Genomic DNA, 21,845 nt, shown 5'->3' with positions numbered 1-21,845 from the left:
TCGTTTTTGGTTTGGTTATCACATAGTGTCATGTTCTTATCTTACACCATTACATGGACATACTGCTTTCGTTTCTTCATCTAGAGACCATTACATGGGAAGGGACAGTAGGCAATAGATTTTAATATCAAGGAACAGAAATACAAAGTTGTGAAAACACTTGCACACTAAAAGGTTTTCTGATGTAAAAAAGGTAGTTACATAAAGTAAAGACAACACATTTGAACACTATATTTTAGAGAAGCTTGCTGCTCTCTCAAGAGCCTTGATAAAATAAAATAAAAATCAATCAAAGAAAACAAAAATAACATCCGATCAAACTTCCTGTCTTCTTGGAAGTGGATTGATTATGCTGTTGATTTGAAGGGAGGATGTCTTATAAACTGCTTGCTAGGAAAATTTTCGCAGCTAGCAGAAACATGAATAGGCCATGTGATTCTTCTTTGAAACATAATGGGAGACATAATTGGCTACAGAAGCAGAAGAAGCTGGAGGAATGTTTGCAGGAACCAGTATTTGAGTCTTGCCTGAAGCTATTCTTTTACCAGCAACATTAGCATAAAACAAGCCTGAGATTGCTGGCACAAATACATCACTCTGAGATGAGATGTAGAAGTCGATAACCTTCTCATACTCGGACTCGAGGAATTTTGACTTCTTGTCCATGGGCATTATGCCCTCCTGAAATAAATCATTAGATAAGTACAGCATTCTAAGTGTTGAAAATTCAAATGTTGTTTATCTTCTCTTTTACCTTTGTGTAAGATTTGGGGAAGAGGTCCTTCAAAGCATCAAGACTGCTATCCCATCGCGATTGTGTCAAATATATGGCAGTATCCTTGTCAAAACCAAGCTTTCTCAGAAATAGTGCAATCTCTTGCGGACTGTAACATTTCTTTGATCCAGCATCATCTCCTTGGCAACCCTTTTTGTCTAACATATCAAGCCTCAAGTCCACTGCTACAAACTGGCCATCGGACTTGCGACTTAGAGTTTTAAGACGGTCAACCATTGAATCTACCACTTCCTGAACATCTGGTTGTAGCTCAAGAACTCCATACATGGCCAAGCATCCAATTGAATTTCTGTTGTCATCTTGTTCAGTCTTGATCTTTTTCATGTTGACAGATGGGAAATATGTTGCCAGCCTTACATTTCCCTTGGTTTGAAAAACTGGTTCAATGTTTTCGGCAATGTAGTCTTGAGTGACTCGATTAGGAACCCTGATAACAGCAAGATTTTTTGATGATAACTCCGAAGGTTGGGTTTTAACTACTTTGACAACTCCATCCAGACTATTTACAAACTTCTCAATGTCATAAATGTCTCCAAAGTTCCTGAAAGATACATCAAGTAAGTTAAATGCTTTATTATGTTTGTTCTTCAACTAGGAGCCCAATCGAGAGATGGTTGATAACATCTATGGAAGTACCTCCAATCACCAGGATGGGTTCCTCTAATGTCTGGAATTACAAGACTTGCCTTTAGGTATCTTGCCACTACTACTGCATCAGCAATCTGAGGAGGACATAAATACACAAGATCTTGAAAAACAAATCCATCTCTTTCTTGTTTTATTCCTTTCCAATCTTAAAAGCACATTAATACATATCTATCTATCTATCTATCTTTGTGAAGCAAAGCAACAACATGATGATGATGATGATGATGATGATGATGAAACAAGAAGCAGACATAACATTAAAAGCAGGTGTCTGGATGAGCAGCATACCTGGGAAACATGGTATTCAGGTCCATTAGTTAATGAGAAAGTGACAAAGCCTTTGGATTCATCTATATCTTCTGCAACATGATGAATTGAAGCCAAATTAGAAACAGATATATATATATATATATATATATATTATACTACATGGGGAAAGGGAAAGGACTGACCCGAGGGTGGGTTAGACCAACAAGGTTTAAGACCCAGAGTTTCCTCCTTCCAAGGGGCATCACCAGCAGTATTAGAAAGGGTCTGGTCTGAATCATCAAAAGGTTGGGCTACGTGGTTCACCTGCTATAAGATAGTATTTATAAGTAAAAAAGATTGATGGAGATTTAAGATTGAATGTAAAGAAAGAGAGAGGAGCAGAAGCATACATGATGATGAGAAATGGGAGCATCAAAGTGGTCACGCTTAATCATGTTAGCAAGCATTAGAAACATGGTGAGTGTAAGCACTCCTGCCACTATTTGCCTCGGATCTATCCCCATCTGCTTCAGATCCTTCCTATCTCTATCTCTCTCTCTATTGCTAATCTGCTACCATGAAAGAGTGGGTCTTTGTAAGACCACAACACCCAAAAAGATAAAAAGACAAGAGATGACGTAGTTGTTTCTTGATAATAAATTTACAAGATTTGGATCTACAAAACGAATTTGAGGGGAAGGGCAGCTGAGATGAAATTGAAGCTATCAAAGGCTATATGTATATATGTGTGTGTGTGTGTGTGTTGGCATCTTTCTTTGTTGGCAGCACCGACAGTCACCCCCATGTTAGCCATGCCCCACCATACTCACACCCACTCTGCTTCTCTTTCATTTCCAAACAAACTCTTTCTTTGTTTGGCTTCCTGTAATTATCAAAACAACAATTAATTACTGGAATTTGTTTCTTTTTCTGTTAATCTATGTTACAAACATTCTTATTTTCCTTTAAATAACTAAATTTATTCATGATTCAGAAAAAGTCTCTAAAAAAATGAAAAATTAAGATAATCGTTTATTTGAAAGGTATGTATATATGCATATAACTAATTTGTAGCAATTTCTCTGGTATGATGCACATATGCATAAAACCAAAAAACAGTTTTAGTTACTTGTGGTATATGTACATACTGTCAAGATGAATGGTTATCAAGATATTCCTCAATTTTTTATTTTTTAGATTTTCCTTAAACCTCCCTATCCCTCTCTCTCTATATATATATATAATTAGAAAGAGGCGAGTTTCTACATAAATAAACATTTTGGTTGGTTGGAATCTGAATCCCAATCCAAATGAAGGATGGATGGATGGAGGTCAAATAGGGCGGACAATGGCAAGTTGTCAAGCTTGAAAAAGGGATTGAGTTTACAATATTAGACCCGTTGGAAAAAAAAAAACAAGTCTATAATTTTGATTTTTATTTGGGCAAATGATTGAACTAAAAAGAATTTAGAGGTATTTGATTATGGAATGGTGTGAATTAATTGTTTTTTTAATTGCAAAGGAAGAAACCCTCAATTTATTCCATGTGTCTTTGTTACTTGTAACATTAAAAAATGATTTAAGAAAGATTTAAAAGCATAAATTAATAAATAAAATGAAAGAGAAAGTCATTGACGATGACTTGATAACATTCAAATGAAGGTTGATAACGAGACATCAACACAAATTTCACCAAACCCTTTTTCCTTTTTATAATAATAATTATTAATTATTATTATTATTATACACTTGGGTCACGTGGGCCATGACGGATAAACCGACAATGAGCTTGATGGGCTTAATCCTTGCTAAAAATGGTTTTGGGTAGAGGTATTTGATTTCCAAAAACATGTTTAAGTCGCACCATTTTTATCGTGGTTGTCAAAGGCGAATCTATAAATTTTGATGATGGGATCAAAATTTAAGTAATGGTCATGTGTTTATGTGGTTGATAGTGTCTTCTACTTAAATATTTTCGTCTTATTTATCTATTTGATCAGAGTGATACTTCATTAAAAAAAAAATCTTTTGAATGGATTGATCCAAGGAAGATCGTTCAATTAACAAACTCCAACAACTAATAATTAACAAGGGAAATTGATCAAAATAGCCACTTCACTCGACAAAATTCATTTTCTAGCTATTTTTTTCATTAAAGTTTCCAAGATATCATCAATTTCAGAAATGGTAAAGTCGTAGCTTGTGAATGTATGTTTTCTACTAATGATAATTAAAAAAGATTATTTCACAATTGCCTTTCGTTTGGCTCCTCAAGTTTGACATTTTCTTTTTGAATTGTCGGGGAATGTGGCTCCGCACTTGCGGAATTATTGATTTTTTGAAAACTTTGGTTAGAAAATGATCAATTTCTCAATTAATAGTTATATATTACCTAACAACTCTAACCTTAAAATCACAATTGTATGTGAAACTATCATATTATATTATGGAACAAATAAACATGAAACAATAGCTTCAATTCTAACATTTTTGATGAAAATAGAAAAATAGGAAATGTATTTAATAATATATTCAAAAAGGAAACCAAATGTTTTGCAAAACATAAAAGAAGAGGGTAGTTATAGAAAATATTGGATAGTTTGAGGATCCAAATGTAAAATCTCAATTCCCTCCAACCCTCCATCCTCTTTAAAGACTCGTATCATATGTGATCTTTAAACTTGGTGTATGCTTGATTTTTGGGCATTCATGATGATATTAGAGCGTCCTCACGTAGCATAGGTTGTCATTAGCACATCCTACCCACTCCTCTGAGTTTATCTAGCTTAATCTTTTATTCAGTTAGGTGTAGTGTTTTCTTTACGATGCAATGACAAGTCAAGTAAAGTTGTTCAACAAGTGAATAACTCGATTCCAAGTTTTCTCTTGAAGATGTTAATAATACATCTTGGTTACGAAGGTAAAACGTGAAAATGGAGGTGTTGTTGACTTGGATACTCTTACGGAAAGCTGGTTGGTTATGTACTTGTTGAAGCTTCTCCTCTTTCAATTCAATAACTTTAGTGATTTAGGACGTATCAAAATATTTACATATAACTGGAATGTCAAAATGTGTAACAATAAATAAATGAAAACCAAAGTAAAATACGAATAAAAATCAAACCAAAATAGGAATAAGTATGTATAAAAACCCAATTTTTTTAAGAAATAATTGACTCAGAAATTAATAAATTATATTTGAAGGATAATAAAATAAAAATATACAGTAATTATTTTGATCCTAAAATACGAAGAAGAAAAAAAAAAAATAGATGTGAACGTGTTCCATGATTTTGTCACCGGCGACGAGGGCCACGAGTTCGAACAAGATTCATTCAACGCAGAGCTTCTTCATAAAGTCCCAAGTCCCAACCAACTACTTCCACTTTGCTCCCCCAAAACTCTATCATATCTGCTGAGATTTCACAACCCTTTTGTATTCAGTGGCTAGCTTTACGCCTATTATGGCGCCCTCCAAGCTCTATCTTTTCCTTCTTCTTTCACTCTTCTTTGCCCTAATCTTCACTCCAAGTCAAGCCAACAGTGACGTTGAACAAGTTGTAGTTGGATCCGACAACTCTGATTCGTTTCGAATCGAATTGGATAAACTCACCTCCAAGATCCACTCACTTGGTTTGTCCTCTAATCTTTCTATTTTAGTTACTATACTAGTCTGAGTATGTATATCAGTACAAGTAGTTGCTGTCGTCGAATTGTATGGTAAACTTAAATCTTGTCAAGCTAGTACGCTGTTTCTCTCCTTTTGGTGTATTTTATTTTGTTAACTTCGTCGACCCTAGCTCCTTAGTAAGGTTCAACCTAGTTGGCCATTGTTTTTGGTTGAACCTTTTTCTAGACAACTTGGTGTTTTCGCTGGCCTAAAGGAGGTTCTTTTGAATCTAGACTGACCACATGCGAACCCCAAATCGTCACCAGCGCACATCTTGCTTTAGCTTCGTGCTGCCTAATTTTGACCTTTCACCTGCCGAAAAAAATAAAACATAATTTTTTGTCTGTAAAGATGGATTTTATTTGAACTTTAAGTGTGGTTTCTGGACAGTCAGAAGTTAGTTTGTAACCCAATACTGACACAACTAAAAACTGGAAGAAGAGCATTGTTGGTGAGAGGTTTATTTTAGTTGAAGTGTGTGAATGGCTGAAAAGACTTATTTATTTCGATTTCAATGTGATGTTTTAAAGAATCACTGATTGACGAGAGGAATCAAGAGTTAAAAAGCAAGGATGAGACCATTGCTCAGAAAGAGAAGACAATTGCAGAGAAAGATAAGACCGTTGCAGAGAAGTCAGATAGCATTACATCGTTGCAAAGTGAGGTAGCTAAGCTTGAGGTAAGATGTTTAATGATTTTGCAGATTCCAATTTGATATTACTACAAAAGTAAATGAAATCTCTTGGTGTGTTAAGCCCCCATTGTTCTGGCTAACAGGTTAAAGTGTCTTCAGATGCTAATGCACAAGCCAAAAAAGCTCAGGCACGTGCTCGTGAATTGGAGAAGCAGGTTTGCATAAGAAATCATTCTACCAAACATGTCAATATCACTGGTATTATATAAATATTGAATTATTGCAGGTAGAGAAACTCCAAATGGAGATGGAATTGAAGAACAGCTTAAGGGAGGCCTTGGAAACCCGCACAAAAGAACTGGAGAAGAAGATGCTTGATCTAAACCCAAAGCTTCAGGATGTAAGTTGTTCTGGAATTAGAACTTTTAGAGAGATCTAAATTAGTGTTCCTTATATGGTATATCTTATGGTGGTGGACATTTTGGAACTCAAATCTCAATATATAATTTTCATCTATGTCTGAGATTAAACATGTGTTGGTTTCTAGTTGTTTAAAATCTATGAACCATAACTCCAACTCAACACTGAACCATAACTCCAACTCAACACTGTGAGGCATAGATGCCACTATCCAACTCTTTTTCTCCTCTCTCTCTCTCTTATTTTTACTTTACATTCTTTCCTAGATGCTTCTCGGATGTGATGGTTGAAGAATTTAACAATGTTACAATATTTTGGTGACATGTTGTCCTCGTCTTTTGCATTTTCATTCTTTTATACCACCATCATACATAATGGGCTCATTCTAGATTGTTATGCTTGGAGGGTTTTTTTCACTAATATGGAAGAAAGTAAAGAGCTGATCTTGAGATAATGTTGGCCAAGGTCTCTTATTCACCCCATTCATCTTCGGTGTTCCTAATGTCATTGTTTGCTGTTCTTGTGCATCTTTGTGTGCTCCACCACCATCTACTGTAGGTTTTGCACATTTGCCAAATAATGTTTTAACATCTTGCATTACTAATCATGTAAATGGACATGGCCCATCTGGGTTTGCAATGCTTCTTATTCTACAATATCACTTGAAGGATATATGCTTTATTGTTCAATATGTTAATTATTTACTTGTGTGATATACTGATAACCACCTACTGGGAAGTGTCTATTTTGTAGCTTAGGATTTGGCTTCCACTATATTTTATAGTTAATGCAATCTGCATTCATAAACTGACAATCACGATCTTACCTTTTAATTTGGAAATGTATTAGATATGCTTTTATCTTGACACCATCTTGATGGGGTCCATAATCAATGTCTCCTGCGATGGTCCTCCTGACAAACCACCTTTCCGGTTAATGGTCTTCGAAGTCCTGATTTTTTTTTTTTTGATCTCCTTGTTTTAGATGACAATGTAACCCACTTGGTGAGTTGAGTTACGCGGCCTTACACATTATTGTTGTGTTCTATCTTTTGTTTCAGCTTCAACAAGTTGTTGATGAACATAAGACAAAGCTTCATAAAACTGAACGTGCTCTTAAAATTGCTGAGGTATGTTCACAAAAATGGTGTTTGGTATACTTCTTTAAATATGAACAACATGCAACGTTGTTACATGTATAATCATATGCAGGAGGAACTTAAGAAGGCGAAATTTGAAGCAACATCGAAAATTAAAGAACTGACAGAGGTAAAAGCTGAAACTTAGCTATCGCATGAAGCTCTGTCAAGTGTTCATGTTCCTTCACTGTGTTTCTAAAAGGATGAAATGATTTCACTTGTTTTGGTATAGATATATGTGCGCTCTTGTTGCATTCATTCATATAATACACAAATTATTGATAAGGGTATTTCATGCCACATGGCCCCTTTCAAGCATAGATAGTTTGATCTCATGCAGCGTATTTATTCTGAAATTCAAAGTGATGAAGTACATCTAATTTCATATCATTAGTTGAAATGCTAGGATACTCATACTACTAACAATGTATGTTACAAATCAACTTGGATTTGCCAACTACTTAATACATGTTAATGCTACATAAGCCCAAAAGTTTTTCACCCAAGTGACTTCATGACATAACCCCTCTGTTAGTTTGAAGTGGGAAGTTGATTTCCTTCTTAATATTTGTTATTTCCTTACTTTTTGTATATGCTATATAGACATCAACTCTGTTATTCCTATCTGTTGCATTTAAGTAAACTTATTCTTTGTTTTGTAAACTTTGTTCAGGTTCACAGTGCATGGTTACCACCTTGGCTTGCAGCTCGTTTAGTTGGTTTTCAGGTAGTTCCTTTTGGAGTATTGCTGTTTGTCCTTAAAAGAATGAGGTATGACTACAGTGGTGTTTGCAGGGTTATGCAGAGAGCCAGTGGAAAGAGCATGGAAAACCTGCTTTCGAGTCCTTTATGCAAAAGGTAGTTTTTGTGTATTCTATTTCTTTGGCAGACATTATTGCATGTGCCATTTACTTTAAAAGTTGTTACTGTGTTGCATTTCGTTGGGGCAGGCTTTGGAGAAAAAGGCACAAGCTGAAAAATGGGTTGAACCTCATATGCAGACGATTAAAACTGTAAGCGACTTTCTGATTGTCATTAATTTTCTGTTGTGCTAGTTTATATTATGTTTAGTTACTCGGCCTTTTTTTGGACTGTTATTCTTTGAAATGTTACAAAGCTCCAATCTGGTTTCATCCATCTGTCCCTTTTGTGTGTTACACAAGTAGAAAGTAATAATATTACATTCTTTTTGGATTAAAAAACTTCTTTTGTGATAATCAGCAAAAAGAAGGCACAAGGAGGGAGAAACAATTATCAAAAGGAAAGATCTAGAGAGTAAAATGACACCTTTACTGCATAGGGAATCATATAGGGTAAACACCATTCCTATGGTTTGGTTTGCGTAAAGTGTGGCTTTCAAGTGTCAATTCCCTAAGATTTCTCTGCGTGTAATGGTTCCTACTACATTAAACTCTTTGCAAAATGTACATCCCTCATATTTTGTGTTTGTCTTGTACAACTTTATTCCTTGTTTATTATTTTGTTGGATTGCTATATTTTTTGAAGTTTTAATTATATCGGATGTATTTTTAAATATACACAGAAATGGGTCCCAGCTGCTAGGGAACAATGGGCGTTGGTAATAACTAATGTCGAGCCACATATGCAATCACTGACCAAAAAGACTAAAGAGGTTTATGTTCAATCTAAAGACGCTCTAGCTCCACATATGATCAAAATTAAGGAAGTTGTAGACCCACACTTTCAGGTAAGTTTTTTCTCAACCTTACTTCCTCCTTGATTAAGATGTGCCCTAATTAGAAAACTTGGGGGCAGAGTGCCAAGAAAGTCTGCAAGCCATACATTGATGATATTGCCACTGCAACAAAGCCTCACCTCGATAAAGCATGGGAAACAGTGGCTCCTTACACAAATGAGGCAGTTCAAGCTTATGGGAGGTTTCTTGAATCTGCAACCAAATACCATCATCAGGTATAGAAGATATGGTCTAGTATTTGCTCAATGTTCATATTTTTCCTTCTTTTCCTATGTAACTCAATCAGATATGCATAGAGTTGACTTCTTATATTTTCTATTAAAGTGTGACGCCTTTTATAGGTTTATCTGCATATATTACATATTTATGATTGTGTGGATTAGTATTTTAGGCCACACCGTTCCTTTAAAGTGATTACGTATGTAGCTATTGTTGTTTTGATCTTGATCGCTATCTGAACGTACTGTACTATCAAAGGTTCAAGGCATCGTTGAAGAATCACTGAAGAAACATGAAATTTTCAAAGCTTTTGCAACCAAGGAGTTGGTTTGGTTTGCTGTAAGTCTCTCTCTCTCTCTGTGTATGCTTGTGCATTTGGCTGCTTCCCCCCAGCCCCAACAAAGAACAGAAGTAAAAGATGAGTGGGTATATTTATGTTGCAGGCGTCCGCATTGTTGGCGCTGCCTATCATCATCCTGTTCAAAACTTTGTCGGCCATCTTTTTGTAAGTTTTTCTCTGTTTTCTTCTAAACATTAATGAAGAAAGAACCTCCGATATTCATTTTGCAGTTTGTATCTTTAAACTCAAGAATGTAACTCATTTACCCATTCTCTTGAATGCAGTAAAAAGGCGAAAAGACCAAATCACAATCCTAACCAACCACGTCGCAAGGCTAAACGTGCACATCCAGACAAGTAGTAATACACGGGAAGATCAATGCTTTTCTGTGAACATGAATTTGAGGTATGCAGCTCTTAAACATGAAAATCACTCACAGCATCGACACTGAAACTATTTTTAAGTATATAATATTTATACATGCAAAAATACTCACTCCCACCCCTCATCTTTGATGAGGTTTGAACCTTGACTTCCTCGGAGGCTGGACTCTACCTTACCGGGTAACCCAGATACTGCTGGGTCGAATATGAAATTGCGTTGGAAGATTCATTAGTGATTTTCAACACAATAACTGAGATATTAATAGCATATTGAACACACTGAGTGGCATACCTGTTGGGCTGAACAATCTTGGGTTTGTATCTCTTTAGAGACATGGGGTGTGAGTTCATTTGGTTAATTTGTATCCCCACTGCGTAGAAAGAACCATTCTCAACATGTTTCATAATTATCATAAACTTTGTAACTTCATTAACTGAAGTCCGCATATTTAATCATCATCATTATTGACCTAGTTGAATGCTCAAACTTGTAGCCAGATTTTTGTGTCGGTCTTTCTTGGTTACTAGAATTTCAAAAAGAAATAGCATCGGATTCAAGTCAAATTATGATGGTTTCTGATTTTCTCTGTGTTCATTTGCAGATAGAATCGATACCATCTGGGTGCATGGAAGATCTATATATTGTTTCTGAAGGCTGCTGTTGTATGATTTATTGTAATAGTAATATATAGAAAATAACGATCAGGAAGGTATAACTAATAGTATTATGGAAGGGGGGGGGGTTGTCGTGTGTGTGTGTGTTATAGTCATTATTTGCTTCACATCTTAGTTTAGGTGATTGAATGCTTCTACTAGAATGATGGAGTAGAGGACTGGTCTTTATATCTCATTTTATATCATATTTTCGAGTGAGATATATTGAGCTGGTTTGATTTGGTTTAACATGTGTCATAATGACTTGTGAAGTTTGCATGGATGTGTTGAAGAGATGAACAAGGACCTGTTAGGGTCTTTGAATACTCCACAGCCACCACCTTCATGAGCTCAAGATTTACAGATTTTAATTTAGATTTAGATTTTATGGATATTGTATTTTGAATTTATAAAAACAACATCCATAATATATGTTATCTTTTCATTTCATTTCATGGGACTTGGTAAACAAAGAGAGTTAGAGTTGGAGTTGGTGATGAAGTGAAGCAAACAAAGGAAGAGTATGAGTAAAGGCATGGCAATTTGGCAGTGAAGTTTGGTTTGAATAACTTCCAAACTTCATTCATTTGGTAAAGATTTGGTAGACAAACATTTAGCAACAAGAAAACAAACCACCCTTTTAACCCCTCATTTACAATTGTCTTCAGAAATATGGAGGCCATTATACACACCAGGGATCTTCTCAACACTACCTTACACCAATCAACACAATTAGACTCGGCGATTAACAAAACCACTGCCAATGTCACTCGCATCAATCGCACTTTTCTGTCTTTGGAATCCCGTATCAAAAACATGGCTTCCAAATGTGCCATTTTTGCCATCTGCGACCATGTCGATCGTGCACTTCCACCACTTTCTGCTGTTTTCAACATCTACCAACTAGTGGATGAGCTCGGGAGCTTACTCTCCGCTGCCCACTCCTCTTCTGACCTCAACCTCTATCTCTCTCTCCTCACACGATTCCGACAGGCGCTTACCCTTCTCACCAACACTTGCAAATTAGCAATCCTGTGGGTGCAAGACGTCAAGCAATTCCTCGATAACACTGATATTAACGTATTTCTGGCCGACGATGACCTATACCACTCCAATGTTTGCAAGACTCTGCTTTTACTGGAGGAGTTGCAGGCAACTGAGGACCATTCTCTTCTCGATCAAGGAATTCTAAGTGTTGCTTTCCAACAACTGGAACATGAATTTACAAATCTTTTAATCCAAAACACTGTGCCTCTTCAAGTTCCTTCCTCGCTTTTCTCTTCTGGCGACGAGGAAGGTGATGTAGCCGATCCATCACCAGAAGCTTTGCCTTTATATGTTGTCCACAGCCTGAAAGCTATTGTTGCATGTTTTGCATGTGACAGCCAGCTGCACCGCTGCATGTCCATTTACATCAAGGTTCGGACCACAATTGTTCAAACAAGTTTACAAGGCCTTGATTTGGATTATCTCGGGATGTCGTTATCGGAATTTGATAGCGTGCAAGAGATAGAAGGTTACATAGATGAATGGGGGAGGCATTTGGAGTTTGTAGTGAAGCATCTGCTTGAACTGGAGTACAGGCTCTGCGACCAGGTGTTTGGCCACAACGTTCAACCAGATGTGTGGGCAGATTGTTTCTCCAAGATTGCACTCCAATCAGGAATACAGCGTTTTATCAAGTTCGGGAACACGATTACAAAGGGTAAGAAAGAAGCAATCAAGCTATTCAAGCTGCTTGACGTCTTTGCCGCCCTCAACAATCTGAGACAGGATTTCAATAGAATTTTTGGTGGAAAACCCTGTTCAGAAATTCAAACTCAGACCAGAAATCTCATTAAGAAGGTGGTCAATGGGACTTACGAAATTTTCTGGGAGCTCTCAGCACAAGTTGAGCTGCAAAGACTGACAGATCCTCCTGCAGATGGCGCAGTCCCACGACTGATGACGTTTGTAACGGAATATTCCGACGAGCTGCTTGACGATGACTACAAACCTGTACTGGAACAAGTTCTCAAAATCCATTCCAGTTGGTACAATGCCGATACATTCACAAAGGGACTTGTTTCGGTTGAGGTTCACAACATGGTAAAATCACTGGAACTTAACTTAGAGACATGGGCGAAAAGATATCAAGACACCGCTCTGTCTTATATTTTCATGATGAACACCAGTTGCTACCTGAGCAAACATCTAAAGGGTACAAAGCTTGGGGATTTAATGGGGGAATCGTGGTTAAAAAGACATGAGGGTCGTGTGGAATACTACGCAGCACTATACTTGAGAGGGAGCTGGGGAAAGATTCCAGCCCTGTTGAACAACAATGACAAAATGATGGCATTGGATGAAGGAGTGATAGCTCAGGACGTGGTCAATAAGAGAATCAAAGGATTTAATGAGGCATTTGATGACTTGTTTAGAAAACAATCGGACTGGGTGTTGTGCGATAAAAGTTTGAGATGGAAAACTTGCCAGCTAATAGTGGAAGCCATAGTCCCTGTTTATAAGAGCTACATGCAGAAGTATTTGGGCTTGGTGGAAGGTGGGGGTACTCCTAATCCAAACAAGTATGTAAAATATAGCGTAGAGAGCCTAGAGAATATGCTGACTTCCATGTTTCAGCCGAAGTTGGGTAAAAATGGCAGCAACACCAAGCATACAAACATGATAGGTAAGATCAAGAATGTCGTTGCAGGTCGCTTCTCGCCAACAACTGATATGCAGAGGCTTCTCTCCTAAGCTCACATCTCTCACATAGAGGTCAAGTCTTAGTTACACGTAGAAACAGGAATACGGTATAGCTCAACAGAAGTGCAGTACAATAACATAATCATGTACATATATGTTATATATATATATATATATATATATAACAAACATATATTGTTACTGGCATGCATCTATAGTAAACGAAACAAACTTCAATCATAAGGACTTATCAATCCTACTAAAGTTTTACCATCTAGGGAAACCGATAGACAAGGCAGGTGGCCATCCATGACCTTTAGTGCTCGAGTGTTGAGTTATTTCAACCACCACAAATGAGTAATTGTACTTCCAGAAACAAGTATCAGTACAGCTTAATAAGAACAGTTAAAAATGAATAAAGGGGCTTTGACCATTACAGCTTAAATATTGCTCCATCCATAAGAATGGAACAGCAAGATGGCAATAAACCAAATCAAACCAAACGGACTCGGTAAATCCCACGCAGAAGTAGGGTCCAGGAAGGGTAAGATGTACGCAGACCTTACCTCTACCCCTAGGGGTAGAGAGGTTATTTCCATGAAGACCCTGGCTTGCAAAGCAAATAGATATAATAAGCGAGTAAGATATAGGTGAGAGTGTGTGCACAAGTGTAAATGGACAATGTAACTGGCCAGAGGAAAGGAAATGGAAATAGGTTAAACAAACAAGGGGACCAAGAGCACAAGGCACATTATAGGCAACTACAATTACATGAAAAAAAATGTAGGACTAAATCACAACAACAAACGAGTCACACACATAGAAACAATAGCATACATGTAAGATGGCAATACGTTCCTATCAATATAACTATCCAAAAGCTAATAGGAGATAACCATCTTACAAATGGCATACTTAGAGACAGAAGGCAGGATAGAAAATTATGAAATACATGAGAAGTCGTACAAATTTTGTTGAAGCAACTGAACACAGCAGGTCACCAGGCTTTATAAGTGCTTCTCCACTTAACTCTTGCTAGATTAGGGGCCCATAAAGAATACTTGAGAGTTAAGMTGTAGTGCACATTAGATTTATCACCATGAAGCTCCACCATACAATTTGCTTTTTAACTTTCAAAACTGCAAATCTAATCACTATACTTTGGAGGCTATCTTCTTCAATTGCTTCACTTTCTCAAATTCTAGGCCAGAGTAATTTCTTTCGACTTCCCAAGCAAGCTGGGACATACCATTAAAAGATGATTTTGCACCCTTCTCATCTGCGACTTCTCTAGGGAAAGGGATCCGAACCTCAAAGACATCATTTTGGGGAGAATAGATATGTATGTCGAACCCTAAGCGATCCACCCACACCATCTTCGCTTCTGACACCTGAAGTACCAAAGGATATGCATTGAAAACATATCATATAAACGCATTAATTAGTAATAACAATGGAACAACAAATGCTATTCTGGCACATTAGAGCGAACCTGGACATCTGAGTCCACATAGATGTTGCAAAACCGCAGAACATCTTCCATATTATTTGTGTTTATCTCACGAACTAGATACTCAGCAAAATCTCGGAGTGGATCAGCATTTGCCAGTCTATAGTCTGAAGAAGTAACCCAGACACCATCCTGCAGTCCCCAAACCTGGGTTAGTGCTAAGTAATAGTCCCATAGGAGAGACAACATGTACAACTTTTAAATGAAATCTATTTTCCTTAGGAACCATATGAAATAGTCCAAAAATAACAATTCCCGCTCTCTAAAAGGCATGACGAGGCGACCACTTTTTTCCATGCCAATAAAGTTTTGAGAACCACTTGTTTTTATCATGATGTAGGATTAAACCACGATAATTATCAGTGGTAACATATCCAGCTGAAGTTTGGGTGAAGGAGGATCATGAAAGACATTTGCAGCGATGACGGTAGTTTGTATCAGGTGGTGGGTGAGCTGGTGGTAGACTGTTCAAGGAAAAAAGTGCAGCAGGGCTATAATGTTCATTTACGGGCTACAAGAACTTTTTCTACAAAATGCATGCTTTAAGTATTGGGCATTCGGGGATACACATTTGTCATCTTCAAATAACATATTCTCATGAAATTTAACCAACCCGATGTTCAAGTTACCAGACACACCTCCATGAAATTGTCCATTTGCAGTACCCGTTCCACTTCAAGAATATTAATAAAGTTGTTGTCTGCTTTTTCTCCAAACCTCTTTTCCCATAGTGACTCAAGCTTCTGTCAAAAGAAAAGCTTGAAATGTAGATAAGAATTATAATATTTCATCAATAGAGTTGCAAATACAACTGCGATCTTTATGGAATCTAATATAAAATCAACAACTGTTCACGAAAACCGTAATCCCTCCATTTGTTAGCTAGTGACCACTTTGCCAAATTGTTTTGTTCCAAAGCATGCAGCATGTGCAATGTGAAACAATGACCTCATGTTTAGGATTAAAAGCAGAAGTCCTTCATATTTAAATATCTCTGAAAGGTAGACTCCATTAAGCTGTACAACCAATTAGGCTGCCCCCAACATGTAGATGATCACTGGTATTCTAAAGGAGTTTAGATGTGTCTGGATGTGTGTTATAGAACTAATTAATATTTAGATAAACAGATTCTGCTTCTGATTATCTAATTATTTAGGATAATCGGTTTCATACAACAAATTTGATCATCAAAGGGTAAAACAAAATTACCTGTTTACCCCTTCTTTTCACCTTAGTGGGGGACTTTCACTCCCATCTTACAAGAAGCATCTCAATTTTTGGTTATTTTACCTTTTAGTTTCTTAAATAATAAGCATTTGTCAACATTTAAAAAATGACTATGTGATCATAACAACTTCATAAACACATCTGAACGTTATCTTTTATCTTTTATGGCTCCTTTATTTATAGTGGATGATTGTTTACAAAGTCACTTCCAAAATTCAAGCTGGAAAGCACAAGGGTGGAGAAATTAAGTGGTTCTACTATCTCTATTAATAACTCAAAAGGCAGAAGTACCTTCAAGGCAGTTTGATCGTCAGGTCTGTGAAGGCTACCTTGGATGGTGCACTGTGTTGTTCGCATGCCACATTGCTCTAACTAGTTAAGAAGCAAATACAATAAAGAATCAGAAAGACATAAGATGCACTTTTTTAAAGAAAATGGTGTAACAAGAAACAAAAAAAAGATGAAGGATTAAACATTTTTTAGGAATATACCTGAACATTAAGGCTAGAGCTTTTTTGGGAAGCGAAATGTTGGTAGGAGGCAGATAAACAAACAATTGGTGTGCCTTGAGAGTCAACGGCGAAGCGAACCCCAACACCAAGAGGCCAAGTGTCTTGGGTGGCAGTGGAAAAACTGCCAACAGAGGATAACTCCATGATTGTTCTAGAAACCTCGGCTGGGGAGGTTTTATTGTTGGTGTTATTGGGATGTAAATGGGTTGGTTGGGGAGCCACAGAAACGGAACATCTCAAAGGGAGACATGATTTGGGAGGATGGAAGGCGATGGATTTGGAAGGATAAAATGGAAGTTCGGGGGAGTGGATGGATGGTAAGACTGAAGCCATAGACAGGGCATGGGGAAACATTTTGAGATTGAGGGAATGGGTTTTCAACGAACGACTGGGGTGACTGTAACACCGATTTTGGATGAAGATGATGTTGATAACGAGATGGGATTGGGAGAAAAAATGATACACGTTCGTCTAGGTCACCAGAAAAGGGATTACGACCAATATATGACATTTTCTTTTACTTTTAAAGTTCAGATTGTTTATTTACTCATGAGTTATGACAGCAGACTAGAATACAAGATTCTTCATCACATAACAAATAAATTGATAAGCAAGGAACTTGTTTATTTATTTTGAAGTTATATCGAAAAAATTCAGGTTAATTCTATCTTGTTTCATGGGGTGGGATTAAATAACCACTCTGTTCCTCATATAAAAAAGTTTTGCCAATAATCTCTGTTCCGTTATGTTATTTCCGTGGTTTAGTTTCCTACAAAGAAAAAGTAACGAAACGGGTCCTTATTTTTTCACCGATTTCACCCCAAGAGGTGGAAGGGATGTGGGCTATACAACCAAATACTAAAACTTGGTATGTAGATATAATTAGAGTGAAACTGAATGAGATGAAACTCCTATTAGTTGTCAAGTATTCATCTTCTCTCTATTGTTGTTTCTACAATAGAGAGGAGCTTCATCATGAGACAATACCCCTGCTTCATGGTTAATGATATTTTCTTGGCTTGGGGCATTGCTGCTGGTCATTTGCCTTCATTCCATTGTGCCTCATGCTTTACCAGTAATTTACACTCCCCTATGTACATATATGAGATGCGACACCAATTATTTCTTCACATACAACACAGATTTTTCACAAGGTTTATGCAAATTTACATATATATAGTTGTACATGTGGGAAATCCTCATCATGCCACAGATGCCTACTTCTCATGGTCCCTTAGATACAAAGATTGGCTAATCTAAAAACATCCACCAAATCAATAATATAATGGTAAAAAAGACCAAATGCAAACAAAGTAAACAGGAAACTGTGTGAATGACAGACACCCATCACAGCTACACAACATAAATGACCCTGGATAATGATCCAATGATGAATGGCAGAAAAACAGGAAAACAATTGTATTTGAGTCGGGATTTTTTCAGAAAGACACGTTTGTCGCCTTACACCAGCAGCAACATGGTCTGATGTGCTTCAAACACCATCTGAACTTGTATTCTTGCTATTGGATCTTTTCGTTCAATCTACATGTTCCCCTTTCATTTGCTTTCTACCTCCCTTAGCTCACTTGTTCGCCAATTAGGTCGAGACCCACAAGGAGGAAAGACACCCCCTGAAACAGCAGGAAGTAAAAGTGCACTCCATGAGCTGATAACAAGCTCCTCAGTGCTGCGGTCAGCAACAAGAAAGCCAGTGCAAGCTCTTTCTTGTATATCTTGTTAGTTTTCTTCGCTGGAGATTTAGGAGCAGCTTCTTGATGTTCTTTGAGTTTGTTTAGCTCCGAGAGACCACTATCAGATGCTCCTCTATGTAATTGTGGAGATAATTCCCTCTCTGCTGCAGCTAATAGATCTGGCTCAGAGGCTCGACCAGCCTTCTTGGTGACGACCCATTCGTATGAGCTCCCCAACTGGAATAATCCAGATACCATGGCATTGAATTTAGTCACAGACATTGTGTTCTCGAACAGAAGGTAAGGGGCAATAAAGGGAAAAGATTTAGGAGCTGGAAGAATGCTCAAAAATGACATGAATACAGGTACATAGCAAATAACCCAGGCTGGAAGCTCAGCTTCAGGAACAAACATGGTCAAAGGAAGAATAATGCAAAATAATGTGAAAGAATAGAATGGAAGGATGAGCTTTCTGAGGAGAAAGAACAGCAATATCAGGTTCGCCTTCTTCCAAATAGATATCTGCAACATTATCCCATCAAAGATCTTAACTAAAACACATAATATGAACAGACAATATACCTGCATAAAAATGAGGAAATTGAAGGGGATAAGGGAGGGTTGAAGCTGAAAGTTACCTTGGAAGTAATTATGGATGGAAGACACAAACGAAAGAGTTGCATGGGACCAGAGTGCCAACGGTGCTGCTGTTTCTTATACGCTTCATAAGACTCCGGAACCTCACAGAGGACCTGATGTTTTGTACCATGGATTACAAAAAAGTAAAAAATTCAATTTACTCGAGATTTCTTAGCAAAAAAATATTTATGGTGTGCAACTAGATATATGTTCAAAGAGTGCAGGCAAATGCATATGTATTTTACCCAATTAGTCTCTGCAAGAAAATGATCCAGAGGCAGAGATGGTGCCCAAACAATAATTTTTAGTTTTGCTTTGTGTTTTCAGGAAAAAGAAAGGTGTTTTGGTTACAGGAGTTGGGTTATTTCCAAGATATCATTAACATAACGCGAGAAGTGCAAAAAAAAAACAAAAAAAATTAGATCACCTTCACATCATTAAGATAGATGAATTTCCAACCATGGAGGTGGGCACGAACAGCTATATCCATGTCTTCTACGGTTGTGCGCTCAAGCCAACCACCCGATTCCTCGAGTGCTTTAATTCTCCAAACTCCAGCAGTTCCATTGAAACCAAAGAAATTCAGAAAGACTCCATTGACCTGTTGTTCCACCTCAAAATGAAAACACAAATTGATGTCTTGGAGGCGTGTCAGCAAATTCTCATCCTTGTTCACAAAACCCCATCTGGCCTGAACTAATCCTAGTTCAGGGTTGTCCTGAAATGAGAGGTGCAAAAAGTTTATGTTTACTCCAGATAAAGATGCTGTTTTTTCCATACTTCAAGTAGCCACCAAGAAGTACTCCAATCCCAAAAGAAGAGAGCTAATTCGAGAAGGCAATAAAGACTGAAAAGCTCTAATACCTTGAAATGAGGAACTGTAAGCTTAAGATAATCTGGGTTTGGTTGGAAATCAGCATCAAATATTGCAACAAACTCATAATCCTTAACATAATCACAACTCATTGCAGATTTCAAGTTCCCGGCCTTATAACCAGTTCTGATTAGTCGATGCCTGTATACAATATTGACACCCTTCTGCATCCACTTGGACACCTCTCCCTTAATCAACCACTGAATACTCTCATCATCAGAATCATCAAGAATTTGAATCAGCAACCGCTCTTTAGGCCAATCAAGTTGGCACACTGCTGAGATTGATTGTTCGTATACCTGTGGGAAGAGCCGGTTTCATTACCAATGGTATAATCATCACCACAGTAATTAAGCACTTCTGTTTACAACCTTTATATTTTTTTTAACTATGTTATCCTTCTTGATATATGATTAGAATAACTGTTATGGAAAAAGGGTGCTTTATAGTTTAATTATGATATCAAATAATGATAATATCAAATATCAACGAATAGAAAAAGGATGTAAAGTAACTAATCCATTCATTCAAATCTAATCTACAAAAAAATCAAATGGCTCGGAATCTCGGATACTTACCTCTCTCTCATTACACATTGGAATCTGAACAAGAACCATAGGGACGGTGTATTTAGAGCCTTCCAAATCGCCCAAATTAAACGGATCCCCATTGATTGTTGGCTTTATATTCTTGTATCTGATCCAGAAGCAACCTAGACAAAGGATCATCCTGTCTAAAGACTGAATCAGGAAGAGAACAACACAGAATTTAGAGAAAGCTAGAATGAGAGGAGCAATGTAGTCGGCTCGAAAACCCAACCAAGAAACATATATCAAATGCAACCAACCCCTTATCTCTAAAGTTTGTGGGATGTGCAAATTATGTTCTTGGAAATAAGGCCATCTCATATAATGAGCAATCACTTCAAAAGCCAAGAATGCCAAAGAAGTTATTAACAAACCCAAGATGACTCTAAACAGCAATTTTCCCTTGCCAGATTTCTCACTCTCCATAGCCACCCCTCTCCTAAAGAAAAGCCTTTTCTTGATGGCACCAAGTAATACCCAGAGGATATGACCTATCCAAGCAAGGCAACCGACAGCTCGATTTGCCTTGAGAATCAAAACCCATGTAAACTGCTTAGCATTTTTCACTCTATCTTTGTCTATCGGCCTAAATGCTGAATCAGGGCCATCAATTTCTACTACAGAATAGTTAACATTTTCCATAGTTACTATCACTGGAGTTCCCTTCCTTGTATCCTTTGCCCACCATGGGAAAAAATCCCCTTTTGGTGCCATATGTTGACAAACTCAAAGCAAGATTTAATACCAAAAAGAAAAAGAAGAGACAACCTCAAAATGACAAAGAGATGATCAAAATTCAAAAGATGAAATCACTCCAACAACCCATTTCAGCAGCTAAGTTTACAAATCAATAAAGACGACAACTTGAGAAAGAAGTTGTAGAACTAGAGCAAAAGAGATCCACTGTTGAAGAGACAAAGGATCCCCATTTCGAAGACTTGCATTTGCATCAAAAATGGCAAAGTAAAAAGGGTTTGAAGGAGAGAAAGGTTTGAGGAAATTCTTCCTTGTTCACACAGCAAAAAAGAGAAGGCTACAATCAAGTGAATGAATGCTGGCCTTCTAAAAGCCCTAACCAAAGAGCATATTCTAAAAATAAGCCAGCCAGCCACCCACCCACCCACCCAAGAGTTAAAGAGGCTAAAACCCTCTTTCTTTTGGCTTCCAACTCTGTTTGAAATTTTCCATGGTGGTAAAGATTAAAGATGGATGGATAATGTAGATTCTCAAAAAAGCAAAAAAAAGAAGT

At 37.3% G+C, this 21,845-nt stretch overlaps 5 protein-coding genes across 7 annotated transcripts; 2 read left to right on the top strand and 3 right to left on the bottom strand.

Moving 5' to 3' along the window:
• Positions 1-108: 108 nt before the first annotated feature.
• Positions 109-2,416, bottom strand: LOC112509456 (protein MANNAN SYNTHESIS-RELATED 1-like). Of its 2 annotated transcripts, none has more exons than XM_025114422.1 (6): positions 2,104-2,416; positions 1,897-2,020; positions 1,733-1,803; positions 1,433-1,518; positions 755-1,337; positions 109-681 (listed from the first exon to the last, which is right to left on the bottom strand). In XM_025114422.1, exons 1-6 carry the CDS (start codon positions 2,215-2,217, stop codon positions 409-411), a joined length of 1,251 nt encoding a protein of 416 aa, XP_024970190.1. In that variant the 5' UTR covers positions 2,218-2,416; the 3' UTR covers positions 109-408. The 2 variants fall into 2 exon arrangements, with proteins under 2 accessions (XP_024970190.1, XP_024970192.1); XM_025114424.1 differs by having other exon boundaries at positions 1,897-2,017; positions 2,104-2,415.
• Positions 2,417-4,980: 2,564 nt separating this feature from the next.
• On the top strand, positions 4,981-11,117 carry LOC112510096. The gene is made up of 15 exons (XM_025115385.1): positions 4,981-5,326; positions 5,894-6,042; positions 6,141-6,212; positions 6,284-6,397; positions 7,478-7,546; positions 7,629-7,685; positions 8,229-8,282; positions 8,351-8,413; positions 8,506-8,568; positions 9,099-9,263; positions 9,332-9,487; positions 9,750-9,830; positions 9,935-9,996; positions 10,116-10,236; positions 10,817-11,117. Exons 1-14 carry the CDS (start codon positions 5,158-5,160, stop codon positions 10,189-10,191), a joined length of 1,350 nt encoding a protein of 449 aa, XP_024971153.1. The 5' UTR covers positions 4,981-5,157; the 3' UTR covers positions 10,192-10,236; positions 10,817-11,117.
• Positions 11,118-11,540: 423 nt separating this feature from the next.
• Positions 11,541-13,607, top strand: LOC112509256 (exocyst complex component EXO70A1). The gene has a single exon (XM_025114113.1). The coding sequence runs from the start codon at positions 11,541-11,543 to the stop codon at positions 13,605-13,607; it is 2,067 nt and encodes a 688-aa protein (XP_024969881.1).
• A 669-nt stretch (positions 13,608-14,276) lies between these two features.
• On the bottom strand, positions 14,277-17,272 carry LOC112509830 (glutamyl-tRNA reductase-binding protein, chloroplastic). 2 transcript variants are annotated; one of them, XM_025115006.1, is made up of 5 exons: positions 16,785-17,272; positions 16,585-16,665; positions 15,696-15,809; positions 15,049-15,198; positions 14,277-14,947 (listed from the first exon to the last, which is right to left on the bottom strand). In XM_025115006.1, exons 1-5 carry the CDS (start codon positions 17,157-17,159, stop codon positions 14,711-14,713), a joined length of 957 nt encoding a protein of 318 aa, XP_024970774.1. In that variant the 5' UTR covers positions 17,160-17,272; the 3' UTR covers positions 14,277-14,710. The 2 variants fall into 2 exon arrangements, with proteins under 2 accessions (XP_024970774.1, XP_024970775.1); XM_025115007.1 differs by having other exon boundaries at positions 15,705-15,809.
• A 656-nt stretch (positions 17,273-17,928) lies between these two features.
• Positions 17,929-21,643, bottom strand: LOC112509376 (probable xyloglucan glycosyltransferase 5). Its single transcript, XM_025114308.1, has 5 exons — positions 20,588-21,643; positions 20,000-20,308; positions 19,563-19,853; positions 19,135-19,248; positions 17,929-19,018 (listed from the first exon to the last, which is right to left on the bottom strand). The coding sequence occupies exons 1-5, from the start codon at positions 21,308-21,310 to the stop codon at positions 18,383-18,385; spliced, it is 2,073 nt and encodes a 690-aa protein (XP_024970076.1). The 5' UTR covers positions 21,311-21,643; the 3' UTR covers positions 17,929-18,382.
• Positions 21,644-21,845: the final 202 nt, after the last annotated feature.

The sequence above is a fragment of the Cynara cardunculus genome, assembly GCF_001531365.2.
Source record: "Cynara cardunculus var. scolymus isolate 2C chromosome LG 3, CcrdV1, whole genome shotgun sequence".
NCBI classification, from domain to species: Eukaryota; Viridiplantae; Streptophyta; class Magnoliopsida; order Asterales; family Asteraceae; genus Cynara; species Cynara cardunculus.
Note: the sequence above shows the minus strand (reverse complement) of the source record. Positions and strands in the feature narration are given on the sequence as shown.

What these genes read in the sequence shown, in the direction of transcription:
- LOC112509456 (XM_025114422.1), bottom strand. Translation starts at nt 2,217, where the DNA reads ATGGGGATAGATCCGAGGCAAATAGTGGCAGGAGTGCTTACACTCACC. An exon ending in TTGGTCTAACCCACCCTCGG is followed by an intron (nt 1,804 to 1,896) that starts GTCAGTCCTTTC and finishes ATCATGTTGCAG; the next exon opens with AAGATATAGATGAATCCAAA. An exon ending in TCCCCAAATCTTACACAAAG is followed by an intron (nt 682 to 754) that starts GTAAAAGAGAAG and finishes GATTTATTTCAG; the next exon opens with GAGGGCATAATGCCCATGGA.
- LOC112510096 (XM_025115385.1), top strand. Translation starts at nt 5,158, where the DNA reads ATGGCGCCCTCCAAGCTCTATCTTTTCCTTCTTCTTTCACTCTTCTTT. An exon ending in TTGTAGACCCACACTTTCAG is followed by an intron (nt 9,264 to 9,331) that starts GTAAGTTTTTTC and finishes ACTTGGGGGCAG; the next exon opens with AGTGCCAAGAAAGTCTGCAA. An exon ending in AGGAGTTGGTTTGGTTTGCT is followed by an intron (nt 9,831 to 9,934) that starts GTAAGTCTCTCT and finishes TTTATGTTGCAG; the next exon opens with GCGTCCGCATTGTTGGCGCT.
- LOC112509256 (XM_025114113.1), top strand. Translation starts at nt 11,541, where the DNA reads ATGGAGGCCATTATACACACCAGGGATCTTCTCAACACTACCTTACAC.
- LOC112509830 (XM_025115006.1), bottom strand. Translation starts at nt 17,159, where the DNA reads ATGTTTCCCCATGCCCTGTCTATGGCTTCAGTCTTACCATCCATCCAC. An exon ending in GCTCTAGCCTTAATGTTCAG is followed by an intron (nt 16,666 to 16,784) that starts GTATATTCCTAA and finishes CTTCTTAACTAG; the next exon opens with TTAGAGCAATGTGGCATGCG. An exon ending in ATTTCATGGAGGTGTGTCTG is followed by an intron (nt 15,199 to 15,695) that starts GTAACTTGAACA and finishes TGGGGACTGCAG; the next exon opens with GATGGTGTCTGGGTTACTTC.
- LOC112509376 (XM_025114308.1), bottom strand. Translation starts at nt 21,310, where the DNA reads ATGGCACCAAAAGGGGATTTTTTCCCATGGTGGGCAAAGGATACAAGG. An exon ending in CAATGTGTAATGAGAGAGAG is followed by an intron (nt 20,309 to 20,587) that starts GTAAGTATCCGA and finishes CTCTTCCCACAG; the next exon opens with GTATACGAACAATCAATCTC. An exon ending in CATCCATAATTACTTCCAAG is followed by an intron (nt 19,019 to 19,134) that starts GTAACTTTCAGC and finishes ATAATGTTGCAG; the next exon opens with ATATCTATTTGGAAGAAGGC.